We start from the raw sequence: 17,627 nt of genomic DNA on the forward strand, positions 1-17,627 counted from the left end.
AATATTGGGGCCAGTGTTACTGTACATAATCTAGTTTTGTGATGCCAAAAACATGAGTCAATTCCTAAAAGTGGTATTTCAGGGAAGCTTCATTATATATGTATTTGTAAGTTTCAACACAACTGTTACTTTTTTCACTCAGTAGTTATTAGCATGGCTTTTGCCTCAACAGTTTTCCCATGATTCTTTCCACAACAGTGTCCCAGCTCGATGAAGAAAAATGAAGACTACATGGTCAGTTTTTCCAGAAAACCAGGTTTCCACTGTTCCAATAGCAGTGAATACATATGACTGTTTTCAATACATTATGGAATTTCTTATCATATAATGTGTAGAAACTGTTTCGTGAGGTTCAGTGCTATGGGTTATAGTTCATGTGGTGTTAAAACCGAAAGTTTGAAACATGTTGCTAGAATTGATTGATTAAACATTTTTTAAATTTCTCTTCATCAGATGACCCAGAGTCCAGTGTTCTGGTGAAACTAGTTGTAAATCTTTTGCAGTTGTGCAAATCTGCTACTAACCACCCTGCTGGAAAAGACATTCTTGGTGAGTATTTAATTAGCTCTTATTCAATAGATTCTCTAAGATAAACCTTGATTGTGAACTAAGGTCTTTACTTGTGAATTATACCCATGTTCTCTTTTCTGTTTAGATTGAATTACCCACTGATTAACTTTTTTTTAAAACTAAATAAGGACAAACAGGTTCTTTAGGACAACTTGAGGACAAGAGTTGGTTCTTCTCACAGAATGATGAACACTAGATTGAATAGTGCAGGCCAAGCAATCAATCTTTTGAGAACCAATTGAATGTCGCACAATGCGGCTGCAGAATCGCGTCCTTTGAGTTATAGTGATAAATTGGCGAGGGTTCTTCACCTTAGAAAAGAGGATGGTCTCGAGGTGATTTGATGGAAGTTTTCAAAATCACGAGGGGTCTAAACAGAATAGATAGAGACAAACTGGTCTCATTCACAGAAGGGTCAAGACCAGAGGACACAAATTTAAAGTGATTGACAAAAGAGCCAAATGCAACATGAGGAAAAACGTTTTTATGCAGCATTCTGGAATGCACTGCCTGAAATGATGGGTGGGCAGTGGGAGGGGGAAAGCAGATTTAGTTGTGGCTTTTGGGTAATCATCAGAAGGGAAACATTTTTTGCAGGTCTGCAGGGAAAGGGCAGGAGGGTAGGATTAGCTAAATTACTCTTGCAGAGAAGCTTCTGTACTGTGCAATGATTGACCTGAAATGCATTCTAGTGAATTATCCTCAGTTGTGTGCAGTGAAGACTGAGAAATGGATTGAGGTGACTCTGAACCATCTCATTCAACAATAGCTGCTGATTGAAATGCAAGTAACATACTGATGCAGGAGAAGGTATACTTTTAAAGATGTAGTTGACATGTAGCTGAGACACCAACTTTATACACCAGAGGGTGATGCCTGGTTGTGGAGGCTGAAATCCTCAACTCAAAGGTACCTGCATCTGCACCAAAAGTGCTGTAATCTGCAAGGCCACAGACCAGTTGCTTGAATGTGGGATTAGAATGGGTGGCCAAATACGACGGGCTGAATGGCTTTTTTCTGTGCCATAACCTTTCTATGGTTCTCGTCTACAATTTGTCTCCAGAAGCATTTGGTACATTGGGTGCAATGCTGAAAAGGGTGCTGTTTAAGATCTGTATCGGTTCTAACTGAATTACCAAATCAGGCTCAGGCAGTGCAGTGTATACTTTTGCAGTCATATATTCAGCATAAAGGCTTATAAAATGGGTTATTGCTAGTTTTGGATTATTTTGTTTGTAATAATTACCATATAATTGAATATCTCTTTCTCATATATGTTTTATGATTTCAGAAGCTGCAGGAAATTGTTTAGGAGAAATGGGTCCAATTGATTTTTCCACCATTACTTTACAACACAAAAAGGACGAATTTCATTGCAAAGCAACAGAACTGTTTAAAGAAAAAACATTTAAATTAGTTTTCATTCTCCTAAGTGTAATTAATAATGCTCTCATTGATCAATGGTGAGTATGTACAGATATTGAAACAAAGCCAAAAGATAATAAACACTTTGTAGATCTCTAGCCAAATTGCTTTGTGATCTGCATTCTATTCAAACTGTTCACCAAATTAATTTATACTTCTTTTCAATTAATATTCTTTTGTTGTGAATTGCACTGTTTATTGTACAGTATTTAACTTATTTATCCCATTTTATGATGGACAATTTGTAAGGGTAACATTCGAGACATGGACAATTGCATTATAATCCGAACAATGCTCGTAATTGCTTTTATTAGGCCTGCTTGCATGTTTTCCTGCTTGTACTGTATTTATTCACATACATGTAGTAATATGATCAAAATATTAGACTTACACTTACAAGACAAGCTCTTTAATTTTCACTTCATTAGTTTGCATTAATCCTGCTGTAACTGCTAATTCTTTAATCTAGAAATTCGCCTGCATAAAATCATAGAATAGTTACAGCACAAAATGAGGCCATTCAGCCTGTCATGTCCGAGCTGTATCTCTGAAAGGGCAACTCACCTTGTCTGAAGAAGAGCCTTAAGGACTCGAAACATTAACTCTGTTCCCCTTCCCACAGATGCTGCCAGAACTGCTGAGCTTTTCCAGCATCTTCTGAGAGTTTTTTCAGGTTTCCAAACTCTATAGTATTTTGCTTTTATTTTCCCATCCTCTCCCTTTTCCCAGTAGACATGCAAATTGTCTCTCTTCAGATAATTATCCAGTTCTCTTTTGAAGGCGACAATTGAATCTGCCTCTACCACACTCTAAAGCAGTTCATTCCAGATCCTAACCACTTACTGTTTAAAGGTTTTTCCTGATGCTTCTTTTGGCAATCGCCTTAAATGAGTGCCCTTTGGTTCTCATCTTCCTCCACTCTGTCCAGATTCCTCATAATTCTGAGCCCCTCTATTAAATCTCTTAATCTTCCCTTCGCCAAGGAGCCCCAGCTTTTCCAAGCTGTCTGCGCAACTGAAGCTCCTCTTTCCTGGAACCATTCTCAGGAATCTTTTCTGTACCCTCTTTTTAATGCTTCAAATCCTTCCTAAAGTGCAGTTCTAAGAACTGGACACAATCCTCTAATTGAGGCTGAACCAGTGTTTTATGCAGGTTTGTCTTAACTTACTTGCTTTTAAGCCCAGGATTCCATATGCTTTATTAATCGATTTCTCAACCTGCTCTCCCACCTTCAATGATTTGTGCATTTATACTCTCGGGTCCTCCTGCTCTGCACCCCCTTTAGAATTGTACCCTTCATTTCTTTTAGCCTCCCCTCATTTGTTTTACCAAATTGAATCATTTCACATTTCTTTACATTAAATTTCATCTGCCATTTGTCCGCCCATTTCAATTAATTGCTCAGATCATAGCCACCCCAAGGTGACCAGTCACTTAACCAGATCATTAATTCCCCCTCAGTAATTTGCTTGCTCAGCAGAAATGAGGCCCAAGGTCTAATATCTGGTACATGGCAAAGTCCTTCAGTTAGGCAGCAGGATTGATACTTGCCTCCTGCTTGTGCCCAAAAATGCATGCTTGAACTTCTAGTCCATGATCACAACAGAGATAATGACTTCATTACCCATGATGGAGAAATTGAGAAATTACAGTTTTGAATGATGTGCTTGTTTCTCTGGGGTTGAGTCTCTTAAATTTCATTCTGAGGGGAATCGTTTCACCCCCAGCTTTATATCCCACTTTATAATATTCTCCATTTAACTTCAATGAAGAGTCAAGTTGGACGGGGTATAAAATTAACATTCCATCCAATCCCATCAGTTTATCAATGGGCAGTTTAGATTAAAATTGACTCCATAGTTTCATCTCCGTTGAAACAATTAAGATTGTTTTTGGCTTTCACCAACGTACTCGCTACAGTTTTGAAATGATGTCAAGAACCCATCTATAAAATGTGCTTGCTTGTTCTCAAGATGTGGGGTGATACTGTTAAGGCTGTATTTATTTATTATGTGACCCTCACTGTTCTGGTTAAGTGGTGCTAGACCTTCTGTTGAAATTAAACTGGAAGCATTAATCACATGGCTCCCTTCAGCCTCAGGTGATGTCAGTAGCCTCTGACTGTCCGAGAGGCTGGGATGGTTCATGCTGTTCTTAGGTTTGAAGTAAAAAAATGTGTCACAGAAAAGCATTTGGCTCGCTGATTTCGCGTTGCATATCCTATCCAGTTTTTATTCTCAAACTATCCATCACAATGAAATATAAAAACAACCAGAGATTCGTGGCCTGACCCCACCTTATTTTGGCCTGTGATACAGTGTGCCATAGCAGGAGAGTTAACACAGCTTTAATTCAGTTTTGAATCTCGGCCTTGCTATTTGAGGAGAAGTTGCAGAATGGATTCTTGTCACTTTTAGTCCTCTCTACCCCCCCCCCCCCCGCCCCCCCCAATCTCTCAAATAGAATTAGATGATTTGTCAATGTTTAGTAGTCTTATACACGAAGCTCAACATAGAACATTACGAGCCCTTTGGCCCTCGATGTTGCGCCGACCTTTGAAACCACTCTAAAGCCCATCTACACTATTCCCTTATCATCCATATGTCTATCCAATGACCATTTGAATGCGCTTAGTGTTGGCGAGTCCACTACTGTTGCAGGCAGGGCATTCCACGTCCTTACTACTCTCTGAGTAAAGAACCTACCTCTGACATTTGTCCTATATCTATCTCCCCTCAATTTAAAGCTATGTCCCCTCGTGCTAGACTCAAGAGTTACATTAACTTGCAAACCTAGAACAGTAGATTGGAACCCCAGTGTGCTGCACCATCAAATTATAAAAAGCAAATTCAAGTTTGTTTTCTGCATTTAGTGAACAGTTCATCTTAACTGTGCTGCCATATGCAAATCCAGGGTAACGGCCAGAATCCCCCTCTCCGGTCAGAGAATTAGAGGGGCAGTCAACCAGGTGCCCCCTGACGATCAGTTCAGAATGAGTCACATGATGTGATTTCAAACAGCTTATAGTCAAGCCCCTATAGTCAAACTAGTATAGGGGCTGGTTTAGCACACTGGGCTAAATCGCTGGCTTTTAAAGCAGGCCAGCAGCACGGCTCAATTCCCGTACCAGCCTCCCCGAACAGGCGCCGGAATGTGGCGACTAGGGACTTTTCACAGTAACTTCATTGAAGCTACTCGTGACAATAAGCGCTTTTCATTTCACCTAAAGATTGTTATTAGTCATTTTACAGGAACCTCTTGGTATACAAGGGTGCATGGAGTGTAAGAGAACTGGAAAAAAATCAAATAAGTGTTGAAAGAAGTACTCAAAAGGTTGATTGATTAAATTTCATTATGTTTAAGGGATTACCAATTAGCTTTTACAATATTATCTTTTCTATTCTTTTCTGCAAGCATCGAAGTTCGCTTTGCAGCAGCTACTTGTGCAAAGAACATTCTTGCTACACAGTCAGGTCACCAGTTCTGGGAACAGAGTAAAAATGACCCCAACGGCCCTGATCCTATGCTAATGTATTTACAACCATTCCGAACAGCCAAGAAAAAGGTAATCATCCGTCAACCCTGCGAACCATGTCATTCTAGCAGTAGAATTGATATTACTTTCTGAAGCTACATCATATTTGATGCATGTATGATGACCAGCAACTAACAGTTTAAAACAGGAGTAGGAAGTGTTATTTGAAGTTCAGTTGATGATGGCCTTGTGTAGTCTGTCCTGCAGATTAGGAAAACTCCAGATTCAGTCGATGAGTGGACTGTAACAATGGCCGATGAGTGCTTCGAGTCAACCATTGCTCTTCCCATTCCTATGCTGAAATGGGAGAAAGTCATCCAGATTCCTGATTGTTATGTGATGGTCCCTCTGGGAATATCATAGAAATTTAAGCACAGCAGAAGGCCATTTCAAGTCCTTGCGACTTGAACTTTGTACTTCAATATAATTTCCCTAGTTCTTTTACATATCCTGAAATGTTTAAAGTTTTTAATATATTTCTATCTAAAAATATTTGATTGACTTTGTTTCAATAGCTAGTTGTAATGTTTTCCACATGTTAAATCTGACCTCCCTTCTATGCTTTTGGTACAAATCCTAAATATGTTTTCTCTCATCAACATATTAAGTGGAAAAGTCTCCAACTGGTTATCTTTTAAATCCTTTCATAATTTTGAACATTTCTGTCTACCTTTCCTGCTCCAGAAATACAGTCCTCCTTTTTCATCATAAATTTATCCTCAAATCTCTAGCTTATTTCAGTGAGTCTGTGTTTGACATTTTGTCCAGTTGCAATATCCTTTTTATAATGGGGTAAGCAAGACTGCTGACAGTACTCCAGTGATGACCTAAACACTTATGATAAAATCCCTGTAGATACTTTTTTAAAAATTAATTAGGATTTGGGTTTATTGTCACGTGTACCGAGGTACAGTGAATAGTATTGTTCTGTGTACAGTCCACGCAGATCATTCTATATATGAAAAACATGGGGCATATGATAAATGCACATTTAAATACATGGGTCGGGTTTCGAAAATCGCTCCCCGACACCGGCTTTACCATTCTCCGGCGCGTTTTTCAGGCGCCCGCGGGATCGCCACCACGCCGGTTGGGGGCCGTTGACAGCGGCCCCGCCAGCGATTCTCCGGGCCCCGATGGGCCGAGTGGCCGATGACTTTGGCTGAGTCCCGCCGGCGTGGATTACTCACCTCCCACACGGCAGGACCTGGAAGGTGAGTGTGCGGGGGGGGGGGGGGGGGGCATGGTGGCTTGGCCCGTGATCGGGCTCGTTCCGTGGGGGCATACTTTACTCTGCGCCGGGCCCCTGTAGGGCTCTGCCATATTGCCTGGGGGCCGGCGCAGATAAGGTAACCCCCCCCCCATGCATGTTCAGCGCCGGCTGGAGCTGCGGGGACTACACCGGCGACAACCTAGCCCCCTAGAAAGGGGAGAATTCCTCACTTTCAGGGGCCGTTGGCGCTGGTTTCCACACCGGCGTGGGGACATAGCCCCATTATTCGAGGATCCCGACCATGGATACCGACATCGGGTGAAGCATAAGTAGTGTAGTACTACTCAGTAGAGAAAATGCGTGGAGGGATTAGGTCAGTCTGTAAGAGAGTCATTCAGGAGTCTGGCAACAGCGGGGAAGAAGCTGTTTTTGAATCTGTTAGTGCATGTTCTCAAACTTTTATATCTTCTGCCTGATGAAAGAAATTGGAAGAGTAAATAACCTGGGTGGGAGGGGTCATTGATTATGCTGCCCACTTTCCCAAGGCAGTGGGAGGTGCAGACAGAGTCAATGGATGGGAGGCGGGTTTGACTGGGCTGTGCTCACGACTGTCTGTAATTTCTTCTGGTCTTGGGCCGACTGGTTGCCATACCAGGCTGTGATGCAGCCAGATAGGATGCTTTCTATGGTGCATCTGTAAAAATTGGTGAGAGTCAATGTGGACATACCAGATTTGCTTAGTTTCCTGAGGAAGTGTAGGTGATGTTGTGCTTTCTTGATTATAGCATCGACATGGGTGAACCAGGGTAGATTGTTGCTGATTTTACACCTAGGAATTTGAAACTGTCAACTATCTCCACCTCGGCATCATTGATGCAGACAGGGATGTACATAGAACAGCACAGAACAGGCCCTTTGTGTACGAATTCAATGACCAGCTTCTTAGTTTTGCTGACGTTAATTCCCAAACAACCTCTGATCGAAGGAACTGATGGACATGATTTCACTTTTTAAAAAATGTATTATAAGTCAAACCCAAAATCAACATAAAATTAAGTGTATATTAACAGACAAATTATATTTCAATGGAAAACATTCATTTTAAATAGTCAATACAATAAAGGCAATTCTCACAAATGCCCCAGCATCACTCTCAGTACATATGTGGCACAACATGCAGTTACACAGTTCATTAAACTCTTCCTCCTAAACGGAGGGGGTCTCGTTTTTCTCACTCATTGGATTTGGTCCTCGAGTCACTTTCACCAGCAGCTTTATTTCACCTGAAATCCTGGGATACAATTCACCTCAACAAGCACCCTCCTGCCAAACCATCTTAGCTAGGTTCACAAAAGTCTCAATGGCACACATTCCCAGGTTGTCCTTTATTTGAACCCTTTAATAAATTCCGTCAAACGGTCTGGTCAACTCTGGCAAAATGAAAGCGGTATCGGTGGAGTTCTCCCAATTTATGATTCTAGCTTTAACCCTGTGTTCACCTTTCTTTATTTTTTAATGGTATTGCACAACTCGTTGTAAAAGTGCATTCTCTGTTGTTCCCCCTGCTAAAGAACTGAGTACACCAAGAACTCTATGTTTTCTATAGCACAACAGGCTGCAAATTAATTCCTACTTGTCTTTTTCATCAGCCTGCGTTCATTTCTATTGCAACCTCAAGTCACCAGGTCACTTCTCAGAACTGACCTCACAGCCAGGAAATCCATTATTCTCCTTTTTAGAATGACCTTAGTTTCACTTTATCCAGGGGATGGCAGAAAAATACAGGCTTTTTGCAAACTGTAGAGGTCATCATTACTGTATTGTACCAATTCTTCATCTGGCTTTTGTATTCATGACCTTGATACCTATAACCTATTTCTAAAAGTTATTTTAATCCTCTTTGCCGCTTTGTCTTTTTTCCACCTGAGGTCCTGGTCGATATATGTATCTCTTTCTCCAGTACACTGAAAAGTTAATGTACTTATGGTGTGTTTCTATTCTTTGTTCTCTTCCCTAAGTGTGTTGCTTCACATTTGGCTTTGTTGAGCTGCATTCGCCATATATCTGCTACACCCTAGGCTGAATTGAATGTCGGCAGCAGCCATTCAAGGCCGGCATTTCACATTTCTTGGGACTGCCAGAGGCCCGGAGTGAGGACCAATTATGGAAGCCCCAGAACCCAGCTAGGTGGGGTTGCCTCATCAGGGCTTTGGCAAATGGAGGTGAAGGAAGATCGGTGTGGGGAGTACAGTGGATGTCTTCTCACGAGGACAGCTCTTGCTATTGCAGGGCCCTCCATTGGATACTGGATGCCAAACAGGAGAAGCCCCACTCTGAGCCTTCAGGGCCACCATATGACATTGAGCACTCTGCCTGTTTTTTATATTATTTCAGGGAACGTGGGCATTTCTTGACCATCCCTAATTGCAATTGAACTGAGTAGCTTGCTAGACCATTTCAGAGAGCAGTTAAGAGTCCACCATATTGATGTGAGTATGGAGTCGCATGTAGCCCAGACCAAGTAAGGATGATAGATTTCCTTCCCAAACAGCCACAAGTAAGCCAGATGGATTTTTATGACAGTCAGTGATAACTGTCATTGTCATCATTACTAAGCCTAGCTTTATATTCCAGATTTGTTAATTGAAATTAAAATTACACCACCTACTGTGGTGGAATTTGAGTCCTCGCCCACAGGACATTAGCCTGGGCATCTGGATTACTAAACCAGTGACATTACTAATATGCTGCTATCGCCCATTGAGGGATCAGGGAAAGCAACTAGCGTCCATGAGGCAATTGCCAAAACAACGAATTTCACCTTTTGGCAAAATATGTCTAGTCTCAAGTTTGATTATTCTCATTCAACTACTCGCTCAATTTTGTATTCAATTATTCCTTAAATTTTCCAACTCTCTTCCTCCTGGATGGTCTGTTCTGTATTTTCAGCATCCTCTGCATAAAATGGTTGAATCTAAACGGTACTTCCTTTAAACTTCAGCCTGTGTTCCTTACTTCTGAAATATGTAGCTATCTTTAACGCTATCTGTTTACTTGGCCTTGCCTGCACTGCATCCAATGCTTGGACATACTTGATATACAGAAACCAAAAGACAATTGAGTCAGGTACCATGCAATGTATTTTTAAACCATTGTCTTGAATGTATGATTTCCTGGCTTCAGGTTCACGAGTTGCCGGTAGACAACAGTTCTAGTCCTTCTGAAAATCTTGACGATGGCAGTTTGTGGATACCTCAGTCTGGAAACCATGACAGGTGGCTGAAAACTCTGACCTGCGCACTGCTGGACAGTGGAGGTGTGAGAAGTGAAGTTCTGCAGTTAATAAAACCAATGTGTGAGGTAATTTGGAATCTGGTCAAGATACTGGATGCTGCAGATTATTTGTTGTTGTGTCTTTGCATGAAAATCTAATTTGCGTATTTTGGTAAAGTAAAGCAATGAAGTTTAGAACACTCAGAACTAGATTTATCAGTGGCTAACTTCTGTTTAGAAATTAAATCACTGACGAGCTATATTTATATTGTCTCTTTAATACAATAAATGTCCAAAGCAGAATTATACACTGAGCCACATACAGTGATATTGAGGCAGATTGCCAAAAACCTGGTCAACGAGGTGGGTTTTAAGGAGCATGGTAAAGGAAGAAAGAGAGGTTTAGGGAGGAAATTTCAAAGCTTCGGGCCTAGGCAACTATTGTTCGCATCCAGTTATTTCATAGGTGCTCAGTGACGTTTCTCCAATTTTATAAGCATTGATTGTAGCTACACAGAAGACAAGAGATGGCAGCTTAATTTAGGGATTCTAATGCAATTGAGAATTAATATTGTTAGATCCTACTGGGGTCTGTTAATGTTAGAAAAGAGCTCTGAACACCCAGCAATTGACTGACAGAATTAACCACACGATTTCATGTGTTTAAAACAAAAACAATCTTTATTGTATATAATGAAAAAATAAACAAACCAAGCACCACTTAACTAGCTTATAAAGATAAGCATTATAAATTCAGTTCTGCTTTTTATTCCTTCACCAACCCGCACCAGCTATCCTTTATCTTATAAAATCTTGAAGGTTCATTCACTTTTCCTGGGACCAAAGCCCTCCAGTGTTTACTTTAATTCTCCTCAGTATCCCAACTTCCTCCAAGATACAAGATTTATGGGATTCTTAGCGGCATTCCAATTTTCTTTAATGACCACAGGACTGAGGTCTCCAGTTCCTGGCTTTGGTCATACATAGACTGCTTTTCCCAGTGTGCTCCAACAGTTTCCATACAGCTCTTCCCAAGCTAACTTCAAGCTCTCTGCTTTCTGCCACATGGCTCTGTGAAGATCACTTTGGATTTCTTCCTCTAGCTTCAAACTAGGAATTCTTCCAACTTCTTTCCCGTTCTCGAACTCCAAACTGAGCTCCAGCCCCACCGGCATTCCGTGTGGTGAGCGAAGAAGTTAGTATTTTGTCTGCTTAAACGCAAGCCTGACTAACATTTATTTTGACTTTGCCCACTAAGTGGGCGCGATTCTCCGCTCCCGTGCCGGTTGGGAAAATCGCCGGGGTCGCCAAATTTTCCCGCGATGCCGGTCCGACGCCCTCCCGCGATTCACGGAAGCGGCCAGATCGGCACAATCGCGTTTTGCGCGGCGCGGTCCAGTGAATCGCCCGAGACAGCCAAAATGGCGATTCACCGGTACCCCCGGGATTCTCAGTGCCGGATGGGCCGAGCAGCCTACCCAAAACGCCGGGTTCCCCTTGCCGCCCTCCACACGTGGTTGCTGCCGGCGGGAACAGCGCGGGAACGCTGGGGGGGCGGCCTGCGGGGGGAGGAGGGCCTCAAATGGGGTCTGGCCCGCGATCGGTGCCCACCGATCGTCGGGCCAGCCTCTCTGAAGGCAGACCTCCTTTCTTCCGCAGCCCTGCAAGATCCGTCTGACATCTTCATGCGGGGCGGACTCGGGGAGAACGGCAACCACGCATGCGCGGGTGACGCCAGTTATGCGGCGCCGGCTGCGTCATGTATGCGGCCCCGCCTTTACGTGGCGCCAAGGCCTGGCGCGCGTGAATGACGCGGAGCTGCTCCTAGCCCATTTTCGGGCCCTGAATTGGTCGGGATAGGGGCCGTTTCGCGCCGTCGTGAACCTCGACGGCGTTTACAACGGCGCGAACACTCTGTCTCCATTTCAGAGAATCGCACCCAGTGAGTTGCAACCTACACAAAACCAGATCTGCAACTGTCGGTATCTATACCCAAACTAAACTGCTTACTTCTGTCAGCAAACACACATAGATAAACAAAAGAATCTTCTTACCAAGACATCCTCTGAATCACTATCCCTAAGCTGAGGTGACAATCTTTGGGATTTCAAACAGAAATGTACATTTATTATTTTATCCTTAGCATTCTGTAACCCAGATAATTATTTATATTTCTAATGGATGTAATTGCACTCCCTCCAGACTCTCGTACTTCATTATAAGCTTAGACAGGGATTCATTATTCAAGGCTTTTCACTTGTTTCTGAACTTGCGAGATAAGCACAGGCTAAGTGTAATTTTAAGTGTAATAAACCCAGGCTTCCTTGAGGGCATTTACATCAGTTTTTTAAAACCATTTTCTCAACCAGATGCCTTCATTTTTCTACATTTAAACTTTAATTCCTAAAACAGTTATATTTATAGTTATATCATAAAGCATGAATTATGCACTAGATATTTGTAACAATATTTTGAAAACTTTCATTTGCATGTAATTCTTGTGTTCTTAAAATTTGCGTGTAGATTTAATCTTGGTACACTGTAATCGTGACGTTGCAATTGATTGATTTGCTACTGTTGGCTAATTTGCTTCATCAGGTGAAGACTGACTTCTGCCAGATGGTTCTTCCATACTTGGTCCATGATATTCTCCTTAATGAAAATGATAGCTCCTGGCAGGTGTTGTTATCTAACCACATTAAAGGTTTTTTTAATGCATGCTGTAGAATGGGATCAAACTCCAGCCGATCCACCACACCAGCTATTGGTGACTCAGGTAATTGATTGTACATTTGTTCACTGTAACAATATTTCAACAGCTGTTTGGATATTGCAGTGTTGTACATAAATTTGTTTAAAATGAGCAGTTAAAATAAAATTTGTAAAGTGTGAAGTGTAAAACCTAAAATAACGAGCTCACTTATTTCAGTGCCAGCCCAAATGCTTTCTGCATAGTTCCTTCAGCATCAGAAGAACTGAGATCAGGAACCCAATAAAATGAGAGATATATCTGTAGTCCACCTGTCTGTGCAATGCTATGATTTTTGAATTGGTCACTGTAACAATGGGTTAGGGTTTGCTTCTGTCCTTCAATCTTCCAGCACTTGCCAGTAGGGAGCTACTGCTACAACTAAGAAGACAAACACGGAATGGGAAAAAGCAGCAATGATAGTGAGGCGAATTTTCATTCCAAAGTCAAGAATCCAAAGCCCAGAACATTTCCGGGTACCAACCCCCACAATGCAGTTTTCAAAGGGGCAGGCACTTTAGCACGATGGCGAGCTTGCCATCCAGATAGGGGCATCAGCTGCGGAAGCTGGACTTGGACGAAAAGTTTAAAAGGCAAACAACAGCCATGCCTGAGCTTTCATTGCCTTTGCAAATGGGTGAGCCGGGAGAACTGAGGGCCAGTAGTGGTTTGGGCAGGCGGCCTCAGTTTTTCTGATGCCTCGCTTGAGACCCTGCTCAAGGCAGTGGCTGAAAGGAGAGCTATATTCTTCCCTCCACCTGGAAGAAGACTCTCAGTGAGCCAGAACACCAAGCAGGTGTGGCTAGAGATGGCCACAAATGCCATCAGCATCATGTTTTCCTCAAATAATCTCTCCTCACAAAATCAGATCTGTCTAGTGACGCCAACTGTGCGCATTTGCATCAACAACTGAGTTTCACACTCCTCTTTTATGCAACATTTTCACGCTGCCGTCTCAGCACTAATGGCCGCCTGTTATGTTCTCATAGCTATCGGATCCTCCATGTTTCTGTGCCAGCCATTTGAAAATTGTTAACTGTTGAGCTCCACTCGCCTAACGAGCTGAACATATAATGATTTGGAGTTGTACAGGTTGCCAGCTGCCTCCTTCTGCCCTCTCTTTGAAAATTCAAATGCATCACTAGGCATTGAGAACCAGTGACACCTTCCAATTACATGATTTCCGTGCCTGCTCGCATCTGAACTCGGTTCCACGGACGATTGGAAATTCACATCAGTAACCTAGACCAAGCTCTTCCTTTCAGTTATGGCTAAAATAGCATTGACCATTTGGATCTGAGGTTTTCATTGTCATTGGGTAAATCAGAGTGGGTCTCAACCCACTGATACTTGTCATCATCAAGGATATACGATTAAAAGATGGGCAAATATCTTTTGAGTGGCTGCATTTATCATTACAGATGGTAAACTGATTATCAGCTGTTGGTGCATTTTGTGAAAGGTACTGCAGCTTGAATAAAAGTATGAGGATGTTGTATGTTATCATAGAATTGGTGATCGAAGTACAATGCATTTTCGTTGACCTGTTTATTATTTTGATAGAAACAGACAGTCTTCCCCAGGCACATATGGATAAAACATCACGGCGCACCATGCTGGCAGTGGTCGATTACTTGCGAAAACAAAAAAGGTCTCAACATGTTCTGTCTTTTTTAAACTAAAATTACACTACAAGTCAGTCAGCATCTAAAGAAGAAAAATAGGTTAGCTAAGGTATAACTTCATCAGAATCCTGTTTCCTTTTGAGTTGTGAAGAAGAGTTACATCTAAAATATTATCCACACTTCGTAAGACCCTTACTGACATGAATCACTACATGACAATGATTTGGTTTAATGTTTTTTTTATAAATTTAGAGTACTCAATTAATTTTTTCTAATTACGGGGCAATTTAATGTAGCCAATCCACCTACCCTGCACATCTTTTGGGTTGTGGGGGCGAAACCCACACAAACATGGGGAGAATGTGCAAACTCCACATGGACAGTGACCCAGAGCCGGGATCGTACCTGGGACCTCGGTACCGTGAGACAGCAGTGCTAACCACTGCGCCACCGTGCTGCCCTGGGTTTAATGTTGAATTCAATGTTTCCACATATTTGTGCAGTTAAATATGGGCCGGAATTCTTTGGCCATTGGGATTCTCTGTTCCTGCCGGCAGCCACACTCCCGCCCGCATGTTTCCTGCCGGCCTGGGATAGCTTCAATTGGGGAATCTCATTGACAAGCAACGAGAATGGAGAATCCCGCCGCCAGCAAACAGTGTGCCACCAATAAACACGAGGCCGGGGACCAAATAATCTAGCCCGTGATCTATTTGATTTACTAATTTGTGACATTTGAAATTGAGGTGACACAACAAAAATAATTGTCTTACCAATTTATCTGTATCTTTCTCATTCTAGACACCAGCTGAGCACCGTATGGGATGACAACTTCTGGCTGGATTTGAACTACTTGGAGGTTGCTTTGACAGCCCAATCATGCGCAGCTCACTTTACAGCCTTGCTATGCACAGAAATCTATGCAGATAAAATCAGATCTGAAGAGGAGGAATTGAAACGGTACCAGCTGGAACTGTAGCAAATAATTGCAATTCTTATCTAATATGAGCAGAGATGCCCCATGACCAAAGTAACACATTTTTGTCTTGAGATAGAGAATTATTTAATTCTGTCAGCTCACATAAGGGATTAAAATGAGCTTCGATGTCCCAACTTGATACTATTGATCAGTATTAGATGGTTTTTCTAAGACTGGTGTCTGAGGGATATGAAATAAAAAATATTCTGGGACCAAATATATTTATGATTGACAGCTTTGTTTTAGTTTAGCAGTCATTCAAACTCAACTGAGTCTAAGTACCTTTTTCGAGGGCACAGTCATCATTGTTCATAATGAACCTGTTTGTGCTCACATGATTTTCCTACTATAAATGACAGACAGTGAAACCACAGTGGTAAAAGAGCAAACAGTTGCCTTTGAAGATGCCCAAAGTCTCCTTCGGCTATTTGTATTGATTAAAAACTGTGGGAACAGTTTAAAGTGTCTCTTGAGCAGCATCATTCAGCTGCTTACACTTTTAACTTAAAGTGAGGTATAGCTTTTGATAAAGCCTGTGGCTGAAACAAACTGAAGAGAGAACCACCGTTTTTTTCCCCCCTGATTCCTGGGCAAGTAACTGTTCCCTGGGAAAGGCAGAGCTCAGGGCCACTTGTGAGGGTCATGTTATGACTGAGATGGGAGGAGTGCACTTTCCGTCTCTAGTTCCATTACTGCATGGGTCACAACATATATTTAATGATTTCTACGGCCAGCTATACAGTCAAATACGAAAAAGAAAATGTTGGAAAATCTCGGCAGGTCTGGCAGCATCTCGAGGGAGAGAAAAGAGCTAACGTTTCGAGTCCAATGACTCTTCATCGGACTCGAAACGTTGGCTCTTTTCTCTCCCTACAGATGCTGCCACACCTGCTGAGATTTTCCAGCATTTTCTTTTATGTTTCAGATTCCAGCATCCGCAGTAATTTGTATTTATACAGTCAAATATGTGTTTTATCTATGAATCTCTGAATGACCATTCAATGATAAGATTTCTTCAATAAATAACAAAATTATTATTTTATTATCAAACCAGACTTGTCCGAAATATGAAAGTGCAAGAGAAAAGGATAGATGACTGAGTGCGGGAAATGGTGTCCAGGTTATATGGTTCGTTTCTCAACACTGGTCTGCGAAACAGTCAATGGCTCTTGCACTACTTTCCAGGCAGACCAGGGCACATGTTCAGAGCTTTGGGGAGGAATTATGAAGTTACTTCATGTGCATATGTATGAGTTTTCCAGAATGTTCTCCTGTTTGTTTTTTCTTCAGACCTGCCACCCATCAGCCAATGCCGATCGATAGTTTGGCTATCTGTTCGCTATTTAAGCCTGCAGCAGAAGGATGCAGTGGAAGAGTAGGCAGATCTTGGGGGTTGGTGGGATGATTACAGAGGAAGATGCATGCAAGATTGTGGTTGCAGGAGGATCGAGTATGGTCATGGGGTGGGGATTGGGGGGCTTTACAAGTAAGCTTGTTCGACCTCGGAGAAAAACTCTCCCTCCTATTGTCTGCTTTAAAGGCATTATGGGTCCAGTCTTCCTCAGCTGTGTGATTTTCGTAGGCCAGGGAAATCTGGCCAACATGACTTTAAAAATAGAAAGCTTATAAAAGTGGAGCATGCAGCCTTCATAAGAGTTTTCAACAATTGATCAGACTTCTGGGAATGGTCTGGTCAGTGTTTTCCCCACCTGAAGAAGGCAGGTTGCGTTCATTTTAGAAATATGGGGCGGGATTTTCCGTTAGCCGATGCCGAAATCGGGGCGTGCGATCAGGCGGAAAATAGCTCCCGATGCTGAAATCGCGGCAGTTGCGGTTTGACGCCGAATCACGATGTTCCGCCTCCTCGAAAGCTGCGTCAATGTGACACATGCATGCCGCATATAGTTGAAACATCTTTTGCATATCATTAGTGGGTTTATCCGCGATTCTCTGCCTCCGATGGGCCGAGTTCCCGACAGCGCGGTCCACGTGTGCTATCACAAATCGTGACCCTGCCGTGGTGGCTGCTGAGAGAGAGCGGGTGTACGGACAGTGTCAAGCACCTCCATACTTCGCCGACAGCCGCGCAGTTGGCTGGATGGCTTCTGCCAGGGCTGGGGGGAGTAGTGGGAGGTGGCCAGGAGGTGGGCTGTGGGGTCGGGGTGGACAGGTACGCAACACCATTACCGAGGCCGACAAGGCAGCCATGCAACTGCGCATGCTGCTGACAGCCCACTTTAAACCTGGTGCCCTGGGTC

At 42.6% G+C, this 17,627-nt stretch overlaps 1 protein-coding gene across 4 annotated transcripts in view; it reads left to right on the forward strand.

Moving 5' to 3' along the window:
* Positions 1-17,627, forward strand: part of atm (ATM serine/threonine kinase) — a 244,812-nt gene that overhangs the window by 141,444 nt on the left and 85,741 nt on the right. For all 4 annotated transcript variants that reach the window (XR_011935196.1, XM_072476780.1, XM_072476782.1 and 1 more), the window contains exons 33-39: positions 454-549; positions 1,862-2,033; positions 5,410-5,560; positions 9,927-10,103; positions 12,615-12,792; positions 14,329-14,416; positions 15,192-15,350. Coding sequence is in view for 3 of the 4 variants with exons in the window: in XM_072476780.1 (XP_072332881.1) it covers positions 454-549; positions 1,862-2,033; positions 5,410-5,560; positions 9,927-10,103; positions 12,615-12,792; positions 14,329-14,416; positions 15,192-15,350 (1,021 nt within the window). In the remaining variant the exon portion in view is untranslated. The remainder of the gene's footprint in view (positions 1-453; positions 550-1,861; positions 2,034-5,409; positions 5,561-9,926; positions 10,104-12,614; positions 12,793-14,328; positions 14,417-15,191; positions 15,351-17,627) is intronic.

This window comes from Scyliorhinus torazame, chromosome 15, assembly GCF_047496885.1.
Source record: "Scyliorhinus torazame isolate Kashiwa2021f chromosome 15, sScyTor2.1, whole genome shotgun sequence".
Taxonomy (NCBI): domain Eukaryota; kingdom Metazoa; phylum Chordata; class Chondrichthyes; order Carcharhiniformes; family Scyliorhinidae; genus Scyliorhinus; species Scyliorhinus torazame.